General features: G+C 34.4%; 3 protein-coding genes across 5 annotated transcripts; 2 read left to right on the top strand and 1 right to left on the bottom strand.

Annotated features, from left to right (window-relative positions):
• The first annotated feature begins 643 nt into the window (after nt 1–643).
• gtse1 (G-2 and S-phase expressed 1) lies at nt 644–8,310 on the top strand. The gene is made up of 12 exons (XM_088924030.1): nt 644–1,047; nt 1,375–1,434; nt 1,920–1,977; nt 2,080–2,701; nt 2,978–3,073; nt 4,083–4,230; nt 4,561–4,938; nt 5,402–5,471; nt 5,659–5,904; nt 6,525–6,804; nt 7,170–7,292; nt 8,052–8,310. Exons 2-12 carry the CDS (start codon nt 1,413–1,415, stop codon nt 8,136–8,138), a joined length of 2,130 nt encoding a protein of 709 aa, XP_088780156.1. The 5' UTR covers nt 644–1,047; nt 1,375–1,412; the 3' UTR covers nt 8,139–8,310.
• Nucleotides 7,859–12,886, bottom strand: LOC148829632 (uncharacterized). Of its 2 annotated transcripts, none has more exons than XM_088924028.1 (7): nt 12,674–12,886; nt 12,137–12,309; nt 11,727–11,908; nt 10,759–10,889; nt 9,375–9,523; nt 8,960–9,049; nt 7,859–8,726 (listed from the first exon to the last, which is right to left on the bottom strand). In XM_088924028.1, the coding sequence occupies exons 2-7, from the start codon at nt 12,306–12,308 to the stop codon at nt 8,485–8,487; spliced, it is 966 nt and encodes a 321-aa protein (XP_088780154.1). In that variant the 5' UTR covers nt 12,309; nt 12,674–12,886; the 3' UTR covers nt 7,859–8,484. The 2 variants fall into 2 exon arrangements, with proteins under 2 accessions (XP_088780154.1, XP_088780155.1); XM_088924029.1 differs by having other exon boundaries at nt 8,017–8,726; nt 12,632–12,688.
• On the top strand, nt 12,712–20,870 carry trmu (tRNA 5-methylaminomethyl-2-thiouridylate methyltransferase). 2 transcript variants are annotated; one of them, XM_088924026.1, is made up of 11 exons: nt 12,712–12,922; nt 13,590–13,755; nt 14,605–14,711; nt 15,126–15,248; nt 16,153–16,325; nt 17,397–17,450; nt 17,635–17,701; nt 18,471–18,571; nt 19,147–19,291; nt 19,627–19,709; nt 20,507–20,870. In XM_088924026.1, the coding sequence occupies exons 1-11, from the start codon at nt 12,841–12,843 to the stop codon at nt 20,660–20,662; spliced, it is 1,257 nt and encodes a 418-aa protein (XP_088780152.1). In that variant the 5' UTR covers nt 12,712–12,840; the 3' UTR covers nt 20,663–20,870. The 2 variants fall into 2 exon arrangements, with proteins under 2 accessions (XP_088780152.1, XP_088780153.1); XM_088924027.1 differs by lacking the exon at nt 19,627–19,709 and having other exon boundaries at nt 20,507–20,654.
• Nucleotides 20,871–22,199: the final 1,329 nt, after the last annotated feature.

Genomic DNA, 22,199 nt, shown 5'->3' with positions numbered 1-22,199 from the left:
TTAAATTCTCTTTTTGTGTGAAGACGGCACCCAAGAAGGCAGGGCTAGTGAAAGCAGCTCTCGACTGGGTTTTGCATGAAGTTTCAAGCGATGTAGAGAGTATGATGATGTTCTTTTCTGTTCTGAGAAATTAATAATGCCCAGACAAGTCTCCCACAAGCGGAAAAAAAGAAAACAGCCAGTAGTTTGGAATACAGATATACACAGAATACTATATATATGCTTCGTTCTGTCCCTCGACAATAAAACACTAAAATTCATACTTTTAACTGAACAGGACTAATTTAGCATAGTTTGGGCAGTACCGTACTCATTATGTTTTAGCAAGAAACATTCTGCATTCACTAAAGCTACATAACGTAATTCCTTCTAATACTGTGTGTAAAAATGATTATTTGCGAATATTTTTAAAACCTGTATGGTTATATAATATATTTCTCGAAAACAGAATTATTATGATTGATTCATTAATAGTTATCGTTAAAACAATAAAAAGCTCGCCTAAACTAGTAACTCGTCCCTACAAAACTACAATTCCCAGAACTCTCTGTAACCCTCCATCCTGAACGAGAACATTGACTTTCCGCGAGATTCTACTCACCAATGCAGAGTGGCATTTTTAGACACATGACCGTTTAAACGTAGGTATCAGTATTTGAATTTTGTTTTGGTAGTATTCCGGTAGAAGAGGTTCAATTGTTATGTAGTTATATATGTTTCGTCAGTATTATAATAACCGTTATATTAAAAAAAAACCTTGATTATATTATTTATGATCTTCTATAAAATTGAAGTGTTTGGTTCCGTGTAGTTTACTTCTGTAACTACCGTGAGAAACAGAAGTAACTCATTGTTGCGCCTACCTAAAGGATACATATTTTAAATTGTTTAATGTTTTATTTAGGCAGCTAATGTACGTCGCTTAACGCTTTGTATAATATATCAAAAGTGATTTACAAAAGCATTTTGTCTGTTTTTGCGGATTTTTGCCCCAGACAATACCTGAGGCAGGGGGCCTGTACTACGCTGGCGAATCTCTTGGTTTCGGTGAGTGTAAGCTTTTTTTTATCATCTTTATATAAATCATAGGATATTTTATTTTATTACTTTAGTATTGAAATGTGCTGTGTTGATCATACCAATTTAGCTTTCTACGTATTAGCATATCGGTCTTATAGCTTGCTGAAATTTATGGTTCTAATTCATCATGTTGTCTTAGAATCCTAGTCAAGTGGAATATTGTGTCATTCTAAAAATAACAATGTATTTGTTGCGATCATATTAGCGTTAGTATACATTTACTGTACATGTTTGTATTTACTTATATGTGTGTTAAAGTTAAGTTATAAACTAGCTCTTAATTTTATCTTGCAGCTGGATTTCTCTTTTACTTAAGGCAATACTTTCTGAAAATGGATTCTCTGATCAACAATGGTAATTTTTTGTTATGCAGATTGACTTGGATGATAAATTGTAAGAATGATCTAAAAACAGCATAGAGCTAATTCTTAGGTTGTGCCTTGTAATTTCTTCAAATGGAAACAGCAGTAGGGAAGACTGCAGTACTTATGGATCTTAATTCAACTTTCAGACTTTCAGTTTTGTTAATTTTTTTAAACCAATTGCCTGCAGTTTTTCCATACTCTTTATAAAATTATAATTTAATTGCTGCCTAAAAACATGCAGGATTGCAGCTCTCTAGGAGGTGGCCGAAAGATCTTAAATCTACTTTAGAAAATTCTGACTTGTACAACAAATTTACAGCAGCTCTCCTGTTTTGAAATTTTGATCCCCTGTAAAAGATAATGTTGACTGCTTTAATGATGGGTGCATGTGAATGTGTTCACTACCATATTAATCTAACAATATGTTTATCTAACCTTTATTAACGCTGAAAACAAATAACTCTTTTTTTCTAGATTTTGTGCTCCTTACTGATGAGAGGTTTGACTTCGACATTTCATTGTCACCTGCAAGGTACAGTATTGGTGTAGTATAATTGTAATGTTTATGCATGACTGAAACAGTTAAAAATGAAAATATGACTGTTTACATACTGTGACTTTTTCCCCTGTACAGTGGAAATGGCGATGACGAGAACGACGACGAAGTATTTGTGGGTCCAGTCTGTCACAAAGAGAAATGTGTTGCAGCTGGAATTAAGGTCCAAGTGAAAGAGAAAGAGAATTGTCAAATGGAACAGAGTGATGAGTGTGCAAATTGGAGTCCATTAACTGGGGATAAGTTTGTTGAGATTTTTAAAGAAGCCCATTTACTGGCCAGGCAATTTGAAAAAAGCAGTGATAGCACACACAAAAAAGAACTCAACGGTGGTAAAAATGAAGTGATTGAAAAGTTTGTTGAAGATTCTAAATCTAAAATAAACATATTTAATACACCAAAGAACACTGCTTTAAGTCCAATCAAGAGAGAAACATTTTGTGTTCAGGACAGCCCTTTACAGCAGCTTCCTCCAGCAGTTCAGCGACGTCTCTTGGGGTCAAACTCTGCTAAAAGTCCTTCGCAAAAGACCTCCAGTGGGCATAGTCCAGCCAGGCTATGTAAAAACCAAGGACAGAAACAAAATCTAGGACGTAAGGCTGCATTATCCAATGGCCACACCAGTCGAGTGCTTCCCAGCAGACCACTAGCTCCAGCAGTGAGTGGGCAAAATCTAAGAGGACACTTGGCTATAGAGAAGGTTTGTGTTTTTCTCATTTTAAGATCTTAACTAGATAAAATAAAACTCTTTTGTGGTCTTCTGAATGAAACATGTCATTCAATGTGATAAGACATTGGAATGATGGTGTTTTTTTATTAATTGGTGGAGGGCCGTCAGTTGCTGAGCTTTTGGCTTAAAGCACGTAGTATGTGATAGTGTAAATGGTAGTGGTTATACAATTGATGTCATTTTTTTTCAAAGGGTGTGGAAGAAATGTATGCTAGTTATTACCTGTGTTCTTGTTCAATTCGGCAGAAAGCTGTTCTGAAACACAGTCCAACAAGAGGTTGTTACAGTGGTGCAGACTCTTCTGAGGATCTCCATTCCGACAACATTACTACTGCTTCAAATGTGAGTGAAACATCCTTAAAATCCAGTATTTTGGAAAAGAAGAACGTTCCAGTGCCCAAAAAGGTACTTGTATGTAAAAATGACCAGTGACTAAAACATCTAAAACAGTAAAATATCAAAACATTCTGTAGTTAAAGACTTTAAGGTCTAATTATAAAAAAGTCTTGTTAAATATAATTCATATAACAGGTAAAATAAAGTGTTGATATGCTGGCAAGAAGTATATAAATAATTAAAAACAGGTAAGAAGAGAAAGGGTGCATATATGACTGCAGTCTTGTAACTTTGCTTTAGACCCTGATTTGTTTATCACCTTTAAAAATATTGAGAGGGGTTAGTGTTCCCACCCTGGTTCTGGGGAGCCACAAACCTGCTAATTTTCATTAGTTAAGCTCTTTACTTAATTGAGTTCTTAATTGAACTAAGAATAATTGGAACATTTTAGGTTTTTTTCCAGAAATCAGAGATCATAACTTAGTTGTGCAAAAAGTTAAAAGAAAGCCTCCACCATAATTAGGAACCAAAACATAGCTGGAAACCTCTGGGTTAATGGATAATTTAAAGCTTATGATAAACTAAATGTCTTAGAACATTTCAGATCAAGAAATGTTACCATTGTGCAAAGGGCACAAGTGGAGACCACTGAAATGCATTTCTAACAATGGAAGAAGGCACTTATTTATGCAAAGGGTTGTGGAAGTATGGAATAAGCTATTCAGCCATGTTATTAAAGCTGGTATCCTGGTTTCTTTCAATGAAAAGATATTTGGATTAGTTAGGTACCATTTGACAAATGGCCCGTTCTTTTAATAATTCTTATGTTCTTAGGCTTAAGGAGGTCAGGATTTCCTTACATTTTCTCCTGTGCTGCTCATTATAGTGAATGGTGTATGAATTGATCAGCTTGTTTAAATGTGGCCAAATTTTTCATTGTCATTTGCTTTCTGGTGTGATGCCTTTAGAGAAAATTGTTAGCTGGACTGCATTTTTCTTTTCTGCTTTTCTCTAGGTGGGATTAGTTAAACCACAGGCAATTAAACCACCAGAAGTACAGAATAGAAGTACTGGTGGTGACAAAAGAAATAAAACATCTTCCTCTTCCTCTTCTTCAGTGTCAAGCCTTAACTCTAGCCTTTCCATATCCCCTCTTGGAAATGGTAGGACAGTATCTTGATTTACACATTTGTATGCTTAAATACACTCAAATACAAGGAACTATGTGTGTCCTGCAATTTCAAGTTAAAGCACCTTTTTGTAATACATGTTTAAATTAAATACATTATCAGTTAAACCTGGAATAGCTGGAATTGCACGTAGTTGTTGAATTTTGATTTTTTATTTGAAGTAGTAAAGTATTTTATTTTAGTTGTAAAATAAGTGTAATGTATTTTGTATTTTCTTCATTTGTCATTGTTAAAATTGATATAAAATTATGTATTATGATGAAAATGTACTTTTAGTCCATTGTTTTTCTTATTTGTCTGCAGGTAAACCTAATGCATCAGTAAATCTGATGAATAAAACAAAGACTCGGATATCTTTTAATGTAAATGGACAACAACCACCTTTGGCTGGTGGAAAATTATCCATGTCATCCCAACTTAAAAAATCTGTGGTCCTTCCTTCAAAACTTGTAAAATCCACAAGCCTAAATAAGCTTTCAACTCCACTGAAAAAACAACATTCTACAAATCCTCATCAAACCCCTGCAAAAACAAATGCAGACCGGTTAAGTTCACTTCCAAGTATGCTTCATTCATCAACACAAAACAAAACTGAAAGTGGAGTAAAAAGAAGTCCAAAACTAAAAGAATTTATAGCGCCTACTCCAACAGGGTACATCAAAGCACCTCATCCTTCAGGGGGTAAGAGCCTATTAACATCCCAACAAAACATTTATTCTGAAATGTGGATATGTTTGTGTCTACTGAATTTATTTTACGTCATTTTTACCTGCTTAAATATATTGGTGCAGTTTCGTGCAGCAAGACCAATAACACTTATTCTTCAATGTACCTGTCACTTCCACTGTACATTAAGACAAATGGGGCACTTTCAGTACTTAATAGATCCTTAAATTGTCAGTATAAAAGTGTTGCTTTATTGCCTTATGCATATACACAAATTCACTTCCACAAATGTTTTAGTATTTGAAGACTACAAAATTGTAAAACTATACCTTTGATAGATGGTATTTATAAAAAGTGAAATCACATTTATCAAAAAGAGGGAATACACAGTATGTATACTTTTTGCCCCATTTAGATTTGACCTTAATTGAATTGAATTGGAATCGTTTACACTCCTTTTTTTGTCTTTTCAAATTAGTTTCTTCTCCTGAAAATGCATCAAGAATTATGAAGCCAAAAAGACTGATGTCATGTGGTAATAATGAAAGGTCAGTAGCTAATGTAATGGGTTTTTTAACGGATTGCATGTACATTTAAATATGATAATATACATAAAGAGATTGTTAATCGATTCTGCCAATCATTTGAATAGTTTCCATAATTAGAATTAGGAACAGCAAGACATATTATGTCTTGCAATAATTTGCAATAAATATTCATTTTTTTGCCTTCCAGTGATGGTCAGCAAAAAGCGGCTACAAATATTTCAGCAGATTCTTTTCAAATTCTTAATCTACCTGCAAAATCTGTTTTGGCAATGTCAAAACTGAGGCGCTCCTCTGCTTTGCCAACTCCGGTAAAAAGACGGGTGTCTGGAATCCCAGCACGGACCCCCAAAAGTGCAACAAGACGTTCAGTGTTCAGTCTTACATGTGAAAAATTAGAAGCACCTCTGTCTACCAAGAAGGACAATTTCAGAAGGTAAGCAATTGGCGCTTTTTTAATCTGAAAATATCAGAAGAGATCTAAAGCATTTTTAAACTGAACAGCTACAGATGTGTTTAGTTAATGTACTTGCTAGCCATATAGTGGAGAATGTAGACAATGACTTGGCTCAGGCTTGTTTGTTATGCCGATTTGGTCACCACTAGTATTAACGGATCTAGAGCAGAGGTTTCCAACCCAGGTGCTGGGGACCCACTACCTACTGGTTTTCATTCCTGATGAGCACTTAATTAATCCTTTATTGAACTAACAGGTTGTTTGTTCAGAACTTTTCAGAGATAAAAGGCAAAATCCAACATTTTAGGAAGTGAAAGCAGAATTTGAACTAAACCTTATAACTAAAAAGCAAGGAAATAAGATGCATATTATTATTTTTTAAGCACTTGGTAGTAGACAGTACCATGAGAACAGAAATAAAAAAATTGCAACTTATTTGCATTAGCTTAAAAATTGCAATTTATTTCTTGAATTTTAATTATCCGCATTATGTCAAAATTAATCTGCTGGTATATTTAATCATGTTTCTGTATTTAAACCACTTTTCTATTGTAATTAGGAGCGTGCACTGTTAATTTTTCTTTTTTTTTATTTTCAAGTCCATTACAAGCAAAGGAAACACCTCAAAAAGTTAATCTTCCGTCCAGCTCCGAGCTTGTAAAAGAGCCTTTTTACCTTTCACCAATACCACTATGCTCTCTGGATTTCTCACCGGAAAAACCTGTTAAACCTGATGCATCTGCTAAAGCAGTGAGCCCACAAACACCTGCACAGACTTCAGTCAAGAATTGTGATGAAACATCTGCAAACATAGCAGTTCAGAGTCCTGACATACCTGAAGACTGTTCAAAAGAGAATACATTTAAGAGTGCTGATAAGGTAACCTTTATCTGTTCCTATTAGTGTAATTTAATAATTTCTTAGTTATAAAACAGATTCTTTTTTTTTACTCAAATATGGAAATCAGAATATGCAATTCCAGTAATTTACTTCTTTAGAACTATATTTTAATCAAAGATGCTCTTAAAGTAAGGAGGCAAAGCATGCTTTGCCTGGATTTTAAGATTCAGCCAGTAAATAGGTATTGCAATAATCTGTACCATTTTGGCAGTTTTGGGGCATTATTTGTACTGAACGGTATGTGCATTAGGTGGTCCAGTTAGGATTTCCAAACTGTCCTTTTGTGTAAAAATTAATTTGTATATTGTTTGCACCAGTGTTTTAGAGTCTACTTTTCTTGACAGATTTTGCTTATTGAAGTAGATGCTCCACCTCCTGTAAGGTTGGAAGACAGACCACTGATTGACCTCTCCAACACACTAGACTTGATTAAACTAGTGCCAATTAAGCCAGCTGACCATGGGCAGGTAATGACTTTTTTGTTACACAGGAAAATATGCTCATAGTAAGACTTGCGGTATAATGAAATTAACTTCCAAGTCAGCATATATGCCACAGAACTGATACACAGTCTCTTCTAGTTTACAAACAACTGCAATCAGCCAGGTAGTGGTGTTTTGATTTCATGCTACATTAATCTATCTTATAATGATAAACTTACTGTGCTTTGACACATGTTGTGATGGGGGGGTATAATGATAGAATGTTGTGTGCTTCACTGAGATGAACTTACGGTATTCCAAATCTGAAACATTCGCTTTCATTGTGAATTTCACTAACCATATTTTAAGAGTACTTTGAGATTTAAACTGTTTTAAATTTTATTGGTTTTAGATAGTCCATACCATTAAGTCTAAACCATACCTCATAATATCTGTGATGGTCTTGAGCATTGACATTCACCGACTTCCTAAAAATGTGTACAGCTATTTACTAGGTGTCTTTGGAGCAATTTAGAATGATCTAGCTCTGGGGCAAAGAAAGACATCATATTACCATCCAATGTTCTAGGTTAACAACAGTTACACAACAGTTTTGGTATAACAACCAGTTACATTGCTCTTTATTGTATCTTACTAAAGCTGGGAAATATCAGTACATATTTCATGAGAGGAATGAATTTGTTCAGTCATCCCCTAGTTTTTACACACAAAGACAGGAACAGAATTTACTATGCAATATGTAATTTGATTTTTTTTGTTTTTCCCTTTTATTTTTTTATGTAGCTAATTGACCTGAGTTCTCCACTAATAACTTTGAGTCCTGTTGCCAGAAAGGAAAACAAAATGGATTCACCGTTGATCAAGTTTTAATGTTTTAAAATGTTATTGTAAGAAGACTAAAAGCTAATGATGAACAAATACTGTAACAGTGACATGATTATGAAACTATAATTAAATTTGCTAAAATTGAGTTTTTATGCATATTTTATTAAATCAGGTGAATTTATAAAATTAGTGAATTAAAAACAAACTCTTAGAACTTTAAGGATGCGGCTGGATTTTTTTGCCTTTTACTTTATTTTTCAGTGTCTTGTACTTCTCTCAGTCCTGTATTAAATGTCACCTGAACTTTCTTTATATGGTTTACTGGTTCAATAAACCCATCTCTGAAGCCAGTAAGGTACAGCATTTTTTACAAACCTATTAGGAAACCTATTTAATCAGGGAAGTTTTGCAATTCATCTTTTCCAATGTTGCCACCACTTATGACAACAATTACGTTTTTTCCTTTGATGTCTGGAATCCTTTTCTCTGTTATGGCTGCAAAGGCTGCTGCCCCTGAAGGTTCTACCACAATGCCAGCCTTGTACAGAGCAGAAACTGCAGCTTTAATTTCCTCATCTGTGACAAGCACAATCTCTTCTACATGCTGTCTGCAAATCTCATATGTGAGTTGACCTAGAAAATATAAAATGAAAATACCATGCTTTATGGTTTTATCACATCTTCTTTAACAGTTGACTACATCTCACGATTCTATTCATTGTTAAATTATATTTTTTTATGTCAGATGTTGTATATCTACCCAGAGGCTGTTATCCTTTAGCCTTCCAGCACAAATGTAAAAACTGCTGTTATTTTAATGCTGAGACTGGCAGCAAGTAGAAAAATTTAATTTGTTACAACCTTACCTGCACTAGGGGGAGCAAGCCCAGCAGCAATGCTTTTTGTATCCATTGATACAGGCTTCTTCTCAATAAAGCTTTTGAACATGGTACAGGCTGTTAAATAATCAAAACATCAATTAATAAATTCACTGCAATGGCCTCTTGAATACCATTGTTCTAGCATTATTTTTTTCAAATTCTAATTCCATTAACATTTGTCTTAAAATACAGATAAACTATTTAACTAGTATAAACCATTTTATGTTGCTGAAATGTATACATTATAATAGCTCCATTTGTAAAACTTGTGAAATCTGTGTGGAGAAAAAAACACTAAATGGTAACTTAAATATCAGATTGTAGTAGTAAACACTGTAGATTTCACTAAGGTCAAATCTAACCTTGCTAAAATAGTGTTCTGTAAATAAGACAGTTTTACCTCCTTCTGGTTCCACTCCATATATCTTTGTGTTGCTACAGTTGGAAAGTTTAATTGTAGCAGCAACCCCAGCAAGCAATCCTCCACCTCCACAGCACACAACTATGACATCTGGGTTAGGGATGGTTTCCAGGATTTCCAAACCAAGACTACAAAAAATAATGTACAAAGAATTTACAGTGTACAAACTTTTTGCAATCCAGTTTGAGATCGTTATTAGACTGCCTCTCTGTGATATTCTGTTGTACATTAAATGAAGGCAGTTTTTATGTCACACATCGGTAATAAATGTTTTATCTTATGTATGATTTATTGGCAACTTTTTTTAGGTGAGTTCTTTGTGGAAAAACGGTGATTTTCAATATACTAACACTTTTAAAAGTACATTTGGAAAAAACTTAATGTACCAAAATGCTAAAAAAGTGTGTATGAAGTCTAGTTTCTTCTGACATTTTACTCACATTCGGTTGTTACAGTTATTGGGTGTTTTTTTTAAATTGCTGCAACCTAGAATAAAATTACATAAGTTCTTGATAATATTTCTAAATATATCATTTTGGGGTAAACTAATTTGTTTATATTGGCACAAATTTGAATAATATAACCTCCTAGCTCAACATGCACACTTGATGAAACTACAGTGGTTCCTGTTATATGGTACATTGGGGGTAGGTATTAGAAAGCTGCAATGTGTAAAAAAAAATATATATAAAAGTGAATTTTCCCACTTTTGGTCTTATATATAAGACCAATATAGAGGGTTCAGAGCCATTTTTATGTTGACTTCCTCAGTTCATCAATGACATAAGGGCAATTTATAATGGGAATGCCTCTGCAACTTTTCTCATTGTAAGTTTCATCGTGCTTACAGCAAAGTTCATTAGATGGAGGACCGCTGCTGTTTTCATTGGTAATATCTTGCCTCCAGTGATATTCAACACTACCTTTACTTTTTTGACTTGGGCAGTTTGGATCTATTTGACTGACTGCAGGTTAAAGTCACATTAAAAGATACTAAAATTTCCTTCCTTTTAGCATTTTAGAAATATTGCAAACATCAATAGGTATAAAGTTCTTATCTCTTTCTGATTCTAAGAATGTAATGTAATGATTTTAAATCATCTAGAGTGAACAACTGTAATGCTTTATTTTCCTAAGAATGCATCTGGTGGGATTCTTGGTAAATAATACTGTTAAACAATTTCATGAGTTCTTTTCAAGAAGCTCAAAACACTGTACAAAAGCACACTCAATACATAAGATGCATGCAAAATGACAGAAAAAGAACAAAACGATTTAGAGAAGAAGAGGAAAATGGCAGAGGCACAGTTTGTCCAACTGACCTAGTTTTTAGACAAGAGTAATTGACTTTATTTAGTTGTACCTCCCATGCCCAGCAATTAGGTCTATGTCATCATATGAATGCAGGAACAGCATATTATCTTCTCGTACACAACGGTCCACAGCATTTAGTAAAGAGGTTGTTGGTACGTGTTCCACTTCAACTCCAAAACTCTGCATTATTGGTAAAGATATGAGAAGTGATTTACTGATAATGTAATACAACCAAAGTACAAAACTTATTTTCATAGTTGGAAAATGTATTTAAAAGAACAGAACGAGTAACTCGGTCCATGCTGCTTTCTTTTAAGAAACAGCTGGATGAGGTCCTTGGTTTATTTAGCTACTAGAAACGAAATTGAGAGATTTCCTGAATAGCTTCTTGATTGTTTACCTTTCTTGTCTTTACAATTTCATTATAACTTCTTTCCCTAAACAAATGTGAGCTTTTTATGTTTTTACTACTTCAAAACTTCTAGACGACAGTGAAATAATCTATGGTTAGTGTAATCGAAAAAGAAATGAAAAGATTAATTATCTGTGCTTGGTGAATATTTTCGCAACTTAATTACCACTTTCATTTAATTTCAAATGGATGAAGCGGTTAGAAAATGGGTGGATGGATGTAATTCTTAATATTGAATTGCAAACTTCTTTACCACTTTAGTCAAAACTTTGTTTTACACTTTGCAAAATTTTAAGTTCAGTAATTGTTTTTTTTAGTTATAAGGATTGTAGGCCTAGCATAAAGAATATAAATATATTTAGATAATATTTAAGTTTATGTGAATTTTAATCAGACGTTTGGTAATGTTACATTTCTAACACTTTAATTTCATTAAAGAAGGAACTAATTTGTTAAATTCTTGCTCAAAATTGTACATATTTGGTACACATTTTGTTAAATATTGTTTTCAATGTTTCATTAGACAGTCACACATGTATTTACATTTTATTTTTTATATTACTTTTTGAATCTGAGTCCTTCACAATTGGATACCATTTACTCACAGCAATCACAGAGGACCTAGATGAAGGGGCTGTTTCTGGCATCACTACTTTTCCTCGACAGCCATAGAGTTGTGAAGCATAGGCAAATGCCTTGCCATAGTTCCCAGCAGACATGGTAACAAAATGACCTCCTTTTGGTCTTCTGGCAAACTGATTCGCCACACCTCTGATTTTAAAGGAACCTGTCCATTGACAAAATATAGTAGTATATAGGTCATACCAGAAAAAAGTAAAAGATCCACAATTCATCTGTGTATAGAAATTACAAGTTACTTATGATATTCTTTAATGATTTCCAAGTTCCAAGCAACTTTCTATCACATGTTCTTGTAGATATATTTACTTTTCAATTTATTTTCATTTATTTTTAAGTGAAATATAGGAAATAACAATCAAGGAATAAAACCAACCTGTTCTTTGCATATTTTCCATCTTGATATAAAGATTGCATTCCACATTGAGAGGTAATGTCGTTTGATGCAAGGGAATCAATGGAGTTTTGACGACTCTTAACGGGCTTGACATCACAGTCTCTCTAGCTTCCTTCAGCATCTCCAAACTGATAACCTTTCCAGATTCCATGCTGTGTAAGAACAGGAATTTTACCGAATTGAAATCCAAACTTCCTGTATTAACCTGTACAGCACTCGCTTTAATACAGATGACACCGTTTTTTATAACATACGGGTACGGGAGCTGTACATCAGTTTGCTGCGAAGTATATACTTTACTAAATTAAGTATTCATCAACAAGGCAGAAATGCAATACCTGACAAAGCAAAATATATTAATATTAAACACGTTTAATGCTAATGCTAAGAAAAAGCAGTATTTTTTAATAAAGTTTACTTTTGAGACTTTCTTTACAAAAAGGCAATAAACACGTATACAGGAGTACTGAATACCTTTACTGTCCTGCAATAGCAATGGAAAACAAAGGAAGTTACTTTTCGTTAATGGAGGTTGTTTCCCATGGAACATATTTGATAGTGGGACGGTGAGATATGGCGGCTCCCAAGTGCTGCTACAACATGCTAGAGGAGTGTATATCTTATTTAGCTCATTAGTTGACCCCGTACTGTTTTTCTGTAGTTGATCATTTATTTTGTACAGTATGCACGCTGTGAGACACGTAGTGTGTGCAATGTCTGGCGGAGTGGATAGCTCCGTGGCAGCACTGCTGTTGAAAAGAAGAGGTAAGAATAAGAATTACTTAATATGGGTGTATTGATTTGGACGTTGATCGTTGTTACGTGTGAGATAGATTACTTCACAGTTACTTTTCAATAAGAGTGCTACAACAAAAGAAAGGGGAAATGAATGATTGTGTTTGAGTGATTTCACTTACGAACACAAACTATTTCATATTCATAAAGCTTTAAAAAACTGAAGGAACTTTCTGTTACGCAAGAGGTCTCAAACGCTGGTCGCAGAAAGTCCAGTCCAGTAAAGTTCGCCGGTTTTTTAAGGTAGCCTTTTAATTTATAATGGCTTTGAACAGTTTGACCGTGATCAGTTAAAAATGGTGGAGTTTGTGTGTTTAAGTAATTTAGAGATAATTTGGTACCGAAATCGAAATGTCCTTCAGCCGTCATGGACCAGTGTTCCTTTCAATTAAATCTTACCTGCTTAATTAATTCATTCCTTAAACAAGTGTTACTGATCTCTAAATAAGAGGTGGTTTAGGGTAACCTACGTATAAGAATAACTAGATTGAAGTCGTCCCTCCGGCCACTATTAAGTGGTCATTTATTTGTTTCTACATTATGTTGTATTGCAGTGCTCTGCACGAACCCGTAATCGTTACAGTTTTATATTAATAATTATGATTAAATAATTCACATTATGTATATACATCTTTAGGTTACCAGGTAACTGGTGTCTTTATGCGGAATTGGGACTCCCTGGATGAACAAGGTGTTTGTACCTCAGAGCGGGACTGTGAGGATGCTTATAAAGTCTGTCAGATGCTGGACATTCCTTTTCATCAGGTCTCTTATGTTAAAGAATACTGGCATGAAGTTTTCAGGTAATCCAAATCTCAAAACAATGGCTTTTTTTTGCACAGTTTAAGAAAAAATGAATTGCTAAATAAAAATCCCTACTGATTGTACTTTTTCAAAATACTTTACAAAGCCATGACCTTTACTGGGTTGCATTAAGAAGGCTACACATGGTGTTACCTAGAGTTAAATTAAAGAATAATATTAAAGCATGGAAAACAAAATGTCAAGAAACAAGTCTTCTTTTCTGTAGTGCCTAGTGACTTCTGATTGTTCTAACTTGAGCACTTAATTGAAGAACTAACCATTATTTTCTTCGACTTTTTCTTAAACATTAAATGTCTTTTACACCTGATAACTAAAAACATTCACTTGTTTAAAGGTTGAATTACCTGTAAAACACCCTGAAGTCTGGTTAGAAGTATTGCAACTATGTAATTGTTTAAATAATGAGACCACTTGTGTCACTGTATGATAGCTGGGGTGGCACAGAAGACCCCAGGCCCTGTATGGATTGAGTCTGAGACCATGGTGCTAAAAAATCTGAACAATTGTACATGCAAAACAGTGATGGCATGGTATTGTCAAACAGAGTAGACAGTCTTCAAATCTATAAAAATCACAGTGTTTGTTTTTAAGTCTTAGTAAATGTTCTTGATGTAGCCCAGTGACTACAATGAAGAATGAATGATCGATATTCATATCTCTTCATATCTGTTACCTGAAAATGTAAGATACAGTGTATTTAAAAACTTGTTTAAATTTATATTTTATAATGAAAAATCTTACATTTGTTATTAGATTATAAAGAGCAGATGTTTTGATCTCTGCGTGTTTTATGTGTATTAGTGCATATCATGTGTTCTGTTTTGTAGTAATCTTTTAAAAGAATACCAGAAAGGAAGAACTCCGAATCCTGATATATTGTGTAATAAGCATATTAAGTTTAAACACTTCTTCAATTATGCTGTCAACAGTTTGGGTAGGTAATGCCTCTTCTGTGTTCTGTTTTTGTTTTCAACAACATAAGGACAAATAAGTAGTTAAAGTAGGTAGCTGCGTCAGCATGCGTAGGCTGCAAAGGAACAAGTAAAGGTCTATTCCATGCTAAAAAGAGAAGAAAAACACAGCCGAAGAAGGCTCCACAGCCGAAACTTTGTGTTTTTTTTCTCTTTTCAGCATGCAATAATCCTTTACTTGTCCCTTTAAAGAAAGAAGATTAGTTGTATTTTTTCAGAAGCAAATCATACTAAGCACCAATTGTATAAGGAGCTGTTAAATTTACCAATTGATTTGTTATAAATTTTGGGGAGTTTAAGATTATGTAAAGTAACTTATTTTAACTATAACTGAAAATATGGAGGATCCTAGATTTAATTTGTTTCAACTGTTACAGGAGCAGATGCTATAGCTACTGGTCACTATGCAAGAACATCTCTGGAAGATGAAGATGTGTTTCAACAGAGACATTATACCACACCTCAATCACTCTTCAGAGATAGATTTGAGATAAGAAATTGTAAGCACACAAAACTTTTAATGCCTTTATATTTTTCTTGAAGAGACTCTAATCTGCAGCCCATTTATGTTATGAATCTCATTCTCTCTATTAGGAACATAAGAAAGAATACTAGTGAGAGGTAACCTTGTGGATCATCTTCCTAATTTTGCTAGTAGTTTTATATTCAAGGATCTTTCACAGCCGTTTCTTGAAAAATCACAGGGAAGCTCTTTCATTAACATAGATGGGCAGCAATTTCCAATCTCTGCAACCCTACATGATAAGAATGCTTCCTCATTTGCGTCTTCTGCATCAATATATTTGCTGTGGTTTATATTGAGGGTGCTAGATTTTCCAAAATAACTGCTTATAAGACCTCTTCAGAAAGATAAATAAGGGAAAATATATTAACATAGGTGTATTTTTCAATTTTACTCTGCCATACGTTATGTCTTTATGAATAGATGAAAGCATTGTGAAGATTCTTCTACCTTTTGACAATAAACTCTTGAAATGTAGCTTACATATTTAATTATCTTGGCACATAAGAATTAAGCTTCATCGACAAAGGAAAATCTAGAAAAATGTGTTTACAAAATTAAGTTGATTACATAAGAAAATATGTTAGACAATTACTTTATTAACATTTTCTAGTTTTACATAAATACGTCTTAGTAACTAAATTAAAAAGATTATACTCTCAAGAAAAAGATTTAAGACCTAATAATCAAACCTTACATCAAATATGTAAATTGTTAATTGTAAATACCTTTAAAGTTTATCTAGAATGTATTCTACTGAAACACTATCCTAGGCTGAAACATGTTTGTTTAATCCAGAATATTTTGTGTCACATTTACTTCATTCATATGTATAGTGACTTCATATGAATAGTGACTTTTGTTACTTCTTTTTATCAAAGCTGTAAGACTGTATCAGGCGGCTGACCGCTTTAAGGACCAGACGTTTTTCCTCAGTCAGATATCCCAGAATGCACTACGAAGGACAATCTTCCCCTTAGCAGGACTCACTAAGGATTTTGTCAAGAAAGTGGCAGCAGAGGCAGGCTTTAGACACATTCTCAGGAAAAAGGAGGTACTCCGTCCAGATTTGCTCCATATGTTTATGTTGTCCTACTCGCCGTACAGATTTACCATGTACTTCACAAAAGCCTCATTTGCTTTTTGTCTGTTCTGTTTTGAGAAATTATCTTTAATCAAAATTTCACCACATCTTCCGATAAATGGTAGAATGTGGACTTAAATCTGTGCAGTTTGCACAGCAGATAACAAATAGTTACAGCATATAAGAATATTTTACTGACAAAGGAAGATTAGGTTCTTTAATAGTTAAATTTATTAAACATAATCAGTCCTGACACCAGCTTCATTAGAAGGCTTCTTTAACGGTCCATGCACAATTTGGTGGTGGAGAAATGAGCGGGCAATAAAGACAAATATTTATTACAGAACTCGCATAGAAACAAAACACCAAGACAACTGAAGTTACTAGTGCTATTTACAGTATGTCTGAGTTCTGAGAGTCTAACACTGTGGACAGCAGCCATCGTAAGGCACTCAGGAGTAGACTCAAATATTTGTAAGCATTAATTAAACTGTTCTCATGAATTGAATAATCCCCAAAAATACATAAGAGATTGATTTAAAAAAGAAACATTAATGGTTCCACCAATATAAAAATACAGGGTTTTTCCCTGAATTAATTGTATGTCCCTTAAGTACTCAGTTCTTGATAAGTTTAAGTTAAGGAGGAAACCAAAGATAAAGGTGGGAGTGTAGACTTACTCACTCTTTCCTGCTCTCCTGCCAGAATCTCTGTATTCTGTTATTCTGTTCCTTGCTGTTTTTTGTGACTACATTACGTGGTTTCATTGTTGCTAGTTGCTGGTAATTTTATGGAAAGTGCCATCCTGGTCCATCCTCCTGTCTCCACTCAGATCAGACCAATGACTTAGTTGGATGTAATTGTAGGTTTGATACCCAGTTTGTCTGGTGACCCCAGATACACTGGAGCATGGAGTTGGAGATTCTCCTTCACAATATCTACTAATTTTAAAGACACACCTATCTTGGAACAATACTGAATGTGATTGAATTTTGAATTAGATTACTACATTTTGAACTTAAAATATTTTTTCTTGGTCAGAGCATGGGGATATGTTTCATTGGAGAAAGAAATTTTGAGACGTTTATTCTTGAGGTAAGGAAAATCTTAGAATATTGCAGCATTAATGTGACTCAGATTCCTTGATGTAATGCACATACTGCATTTTGACTGTAACACAGATCCATCTGGGTTTAACTATAATAAGTAAATAAGTTTGACATTAGACATTGTTTCTTTTACTTTCAGGAAAATAAGCAACTGAATTCTTTCTTTTTAGTATTTAGAACCTCATCCTGGAAATTTTGTTTCAATAGAAGATGGAAAGATTATGGGAACGCACAAAGGTACAAAGATGCCATAGTAAAATCAATGTGTCGAGAAGATGTAGAAATCAGAGTAGATGCTCTTAATAAACCCAGTCCCAATTAAAATTAATTTGGCAAGTTGTTAAATTGATCTTGTTAAATTGTGAGCCGTATGGTTGCTTGATATGTTTACATTCCTAGAGCATTGTGAAGATTATTTTTTAGGCTTCTGTAAAGTTACAGAATACTTCTCCACTACAACAAGAAAGGAATGGAAAAAAGATTCATTGTTTTAATGTTAACCATTTCTAAACCTTTTCATCTTAGTTTAAAAATATTTATTTTTTAATATTAACTTAATGCTTTTAGACATTATATGTGTTGTACATTATAATGGTATGTTTTAATGATTTGAAAATGGACATCATTATGTGGAGCATTTAGCACTGGACTGTAAATGTATTTACACATATGATATAAGAAAAATAGGAATTATTTGTTTCATCCCCAATCGTCCGCCAGTGTCTCTTTTCAATACATAATGTAAGCAGACACCTGTTTGCGTGGTGGGTATCAATGAAAATATCTGGCTCATTACATGCATGGACATACACAAAATGGATAAGTTAAGGCAGCCATTTTTCAGCCCACAACAGGGAATAGAACATGACCAAACATTTAACCAGAAACAGTAGAAAGTTGAATTTCATGAGGGGTTCCTAGTAGGTTTTTAATTGAGAAAGGACTGTAAAATAATTCTTTTTTGCAGTTCTCCTTGTTCTTACACTACTCTGGTCCTCCTCTACAGGTTGGTTCACTTTCACCTTGGGACAGAGAGCCAGAATTGGTGGTCAAAGAGATGCCTGGTTTGTTGTGGATAAGGATGTCACTACTGGAGATGTCTTTGTGGTAAGGATATGTTAAGCCACTAAGGATATTCTAAGCCATTAAGGACTGTACATTCCTAACTCTTCTTTTTAGAGGCATTTTTGAAATAAGAATATAAGAAAGATTGCAAACAGAGGAAGTCATTCAGCCCATCTAGCTTGTTTAGTAATGAATATGGATCCTTCCATCCATATTCGAACCTCTTTTTCCACAATACAGGGTTGTGGTGGAGCCAGAGCCTATCCCAGCAAGCAGTGGGCACAAGGCAGGATACTGGCAGAATGCCAGTCTATCAAAGTTGTTAGTAGCTAATTGAAGTGAAGATAAGAGAAATAAAGAATATGATCCTACATATCTATTTTTCAAGAAAACTACAAATTCCTAATGAATTCAGTGGTCCATACCAAGCCTGTAATACGATGCCCTTTTTAACTCAAATGTTTGTTTTAACATTTTTAAACTTATTGCTTCTCTAGCAAGTGACACATCTAAGATTTACTTTGGCCTGCTCTTTGTATAAATTAGATGGATTTAAGATGCTATTGGAGATACTCACAGCAGCTCAGATTTTTATGTTTTAAGTGTTTTGTTTCTAGGCACCAACAACCAACCACCCAGCTTTGTTCAGAGACAATTTGCGTACTGACAGATTTCACTGGATTGCTGAAGAACCTCCAGCAGAGCTCATTAGGACAAAAATGATGGAATGTCATTTCCGATTCCTGCACCAGATGCCACTTAGTAAGACACTCTTGTGCCCATACGTCTGATCATCAGAACCCAATAATTCCAAATGCAGTTTTTCTTGTGAATGGCAGTGCAGAGGACTTGGCAGAATGAAAAACTGTTTTGAAAATAAAAAAACCTGTTACAAGCAAAAGGAGGAATTTCTCCTTCAATATGCAGGTGATTTGGTCAGTTTTATTACCATTAATTTGAAAGTAGATAATTTTTCTTCTTTCTCATGGTAGTAATGGTACTCATAATAACTATAATGATATTAGTGTCTAATAACAGCAAGAATAACAAAATAGTTCCATAATATATAGTGATTTTCACTTTGTCTTTCTTTACAGTGCCATGTACTGTAACCCTTAACCAGGATGGAACGGTTTGGGTCACATTAGCTAAGCCGGTTAGAGCACTCACACCTGGGCAGGTAACCACAAAGATAAACTGCTCATTTAAATCATCATCATATAACTAGTGAAAACAATACTGAAGTATTCACATTTAAATTCCAATAGTTCTTTCACAGAAATGACCTGTCTAGCATCTAATTATTAACCCTAAACTCTCTTCCAAAACCATCTAAGGTTTTCTGAAAATAAAAGGTTTTCAAAGACTGTGTTCCAGCACCTTGATTAGCTACAAACAAACATGGCAGCAATGTTAGCAGGATTTCTAAGGTTAAGTGTTAATCCGGCATTTTTAAGTTTATTAATGGCTCTGTGATTTCATTATGTTTTATTTGTTTTTATAGAGACTTAATACATATATCATTAGGAGACAAGGGTTATCTATGACAAGGCCTTTTAAATTCAGAATGATTTCTGTGAGATTACTGTTCTTTGCTCTGAGAGAATTCCTTTAGTATTGAGAAAGTTTTATAATTAAAGAGATTAAGACAGTCCATGCCAGTGTGCTAATTTCTTGGCTCTAGTTAAGCTCACTCTTTTCTTTAAAAAATATCTCCTAACTAACTCCTGGGAGACCTGATGGAAATCTTTTGGCCTTGTCTACAGTACTGGGCCAGAGGCCAGATACTGTTAAAATGATTTGGCAACTGAAGGTACTAGAAACATCATTTTTGGTCATTGGTGTTTTTAAACAAAGCTCTTCAGTGTGTTGCAGACAAGATCAGTTTTGTTTTACTTTATTCCACAGTCAGCAGAGTTCTCATCCTTCAGCGTATAATTCACAGCCTGTGACGGGGATTTGCTGTCTGTCTTTCAGTTTGCTGTGTTCTACAAGGGCGATGAGTGTCTTGGAAGTGGGAAAATTGTTCGACTGGGCCCCTCTATGCACACTTTGCAGCTGGGCAGAGAAAAACTCGGAGAAACAGAAAGATTCCCTTCTGAAACCGGACAAAACTCAAAACCAGCTGGATAATTTTAAAAGAATAAATGAAGCATCAATTCTCATTATTACTGTAATTTTACTCTGCATATCACAAAATCTCTGTTTCCAGAGAAATTTCTTTTAGGTAGTATTAATGTTAGCTGATGTCACAGGGAAATATTTTACAGAGAGATGATTTTGTTTAAAATAATGTGTTCATGTTTTTAACTGTGCATAAAATGTCTAAGCTCTTAAATTATTTAAGCTTTCTGTTGTTTCTTGTAGCAACCCTTTAATTATGAAATATGCTGGTAAGATCCAGGGAATAACATTAAACTGTATAGATATGTATAGATTCATAGTTATTGGTTAGTAATGACTTAAATGTGTGTAGCAGTTTAAATCCCACGGCCCTAAAAAAGGGGACCCACTCCTGCTGCTGCTAAAGACCGAAGTGCTGCACCCAGTGGATGATGCAGCAGCCATTCTATGTCAGCAGCCCCACTATCCAGCAGACCAGGTGGAGAAGTAAGAAATTATGTCACTAAATTAATTAAGGGCACCAGATAAAAGAAGTTAAATTAGGTGAGTCCAGATTGTAAAAGCTAGTATAATTATAAATATGTTCAGGCGGGTAGCTGCGTCAGCATGCGTAGGCTGCAAGGAACAAGTAATAGGTTTATGCCATGCTGAAGAGAGAAGAAAGAAAACAACGTTCCGGCTGTGGAGCCGTCTTCGGGTGTAAGAGTGTGTCAGCCCGAAATGTTGTGTCTTCTTTCTTCTCTATTCAGCATGGAATAAACCTATTACTTGTTCCTTAATTATAAATATAAATTAACTAAGACACCAAGGTGGGATCCTTAATGACCCAAATATCAGGACCTCATTTTAACAGCTCTGTCAAAGGATGGTACCTCCTAAAGCACAGTGTCTCCAGTCATTATGCTGAAGTCTGTTTTTTGGGGGAATTCTGTCGGGATGGAAAGAGTGCCACCTACTGGTCCACCAGCACCACTTACAGCTGCCACCTTACATATTTCCCATTCCAGTATTGATTAAAGCAAACCTTGCTTAGCTTCTAGGTTCTGATGAGATCTTTTCGTTTTAAAAAGACAAACTACAGACAGGATGTAACATGATACAGGCCTGAACTAGGGAGCCTCAGTGCAGCTAGTCTTACAGGTCGACTTTTTTTAACACTGGGAAAACAGATCCTTAAGAACTGATCAATTAAACTAGCAGTTTGTTCCATTAAGGAGTCTATTTTACTTGAGGGCCAAAAGTTATTCATTTATTTTCTGAGTCATCCATAAATTACTTACTTTTTAAAAAACACCATTTTCAGTGATTGTTGTAAAATTGTTGCAGGTTATTGGAAACTGAGGATGCAACTATTAATTTCAAAATAGTTAGAAACCCCTGTTATTGAAGAATGAGATGGGTCTGGGCTGCAATGTTTTTAGAATATTGTGGAGAACAAACCATGTGAATGTTGAAAAGAGAAGGATCATAATATTGTAGCAGTGAGAAATTAGAAAAAATATTAAATATTTCATGTCATTTTTTATACATTGTAGATTATACCCCC

This window comes from Atractosteus spatula, chromosome 8 (assembly GCF_055471065.1).
Source record: "Atractosteus spatula isolate fAtrSpa1 chromosome 8, fAtrSpa1.hap1, whole genome shotgun sequence".
Taxonomy (NCBI): Eukaryota; Metazoa; Chordata; class Actinopteri; order Semionotiformes; family Lepisosteidae; genus Atractosteus; species Atractosteus spatula.
This window is presented reverse-complemented; position numbering and strand designations above follow the sequence as displayed.

Excerpts from the sequence above, each read along its gene's own strand:
- LOC148829632 (XM_088924028.1), bottom strand. The coding sequence starts at position 12,308 with ATGGAATCTGGAAAGGTTATCAGTTTGGAGATGCTGAAGGAAGCTAGA. Across the intron at positions 10,890-11,726 it reads CTAGGTCCTCTGTGATTGCT|AGTTTTGGAGTTGAAGTGGA; the intron begins GTGAGTAAATGG and ends CCAATAATGCAG. Across the intron at positions 8,727-8,959 it reads GCTTGCTCCCCCTAGTGCAG|GTCAACTCACATATGAGATT; the intron begins GTAAGGTTGTAA and ends TATATTTTCTAG.
- gtse1 (XM_088924030.1), top strand. The coding sequence starts at position 1,413 with ATGGATTCTCTGATCAACAATG. Across the intron at positions 1,435-1,919 it reads GGATTCTCTGATCAACAATG|ATTTTGTGCTCCTTACTGAT; the intron begins GTAATTTTTTGT and ends CTTTTTTTCTAG. Across the intron at positions 5,905-6,524 it reads AAGAAGGACAATTTCAGAAG|TCCATTACAAGCAAAGGAAA; the intron begins GTAAGCAATTGG and ends TTTATTTTCAAG.
- trmu (XM_088924026.1), top strand. The coding sequence starts at position 12,841 with ATGCACGCTGTGAGACACGTAGTGTGTGCAATGTCTGGCGGAGTGGAT. Across the intron at positions 14,712-15,125 it reads TTATGCTGTCAACAGTTTGG|GAGCAGATGCTATAGCTACT; the intron begins GTAGGTAATGCC and ends CAACTGTTACAG. Across the intron at positions 18,572-19,146 it reads CTACTGGAGATGTCTTTGTG|GCACCAACAACCAACCACCC; the intron begins GTAAGGATATGT and ends TTTTGTTTCTAG.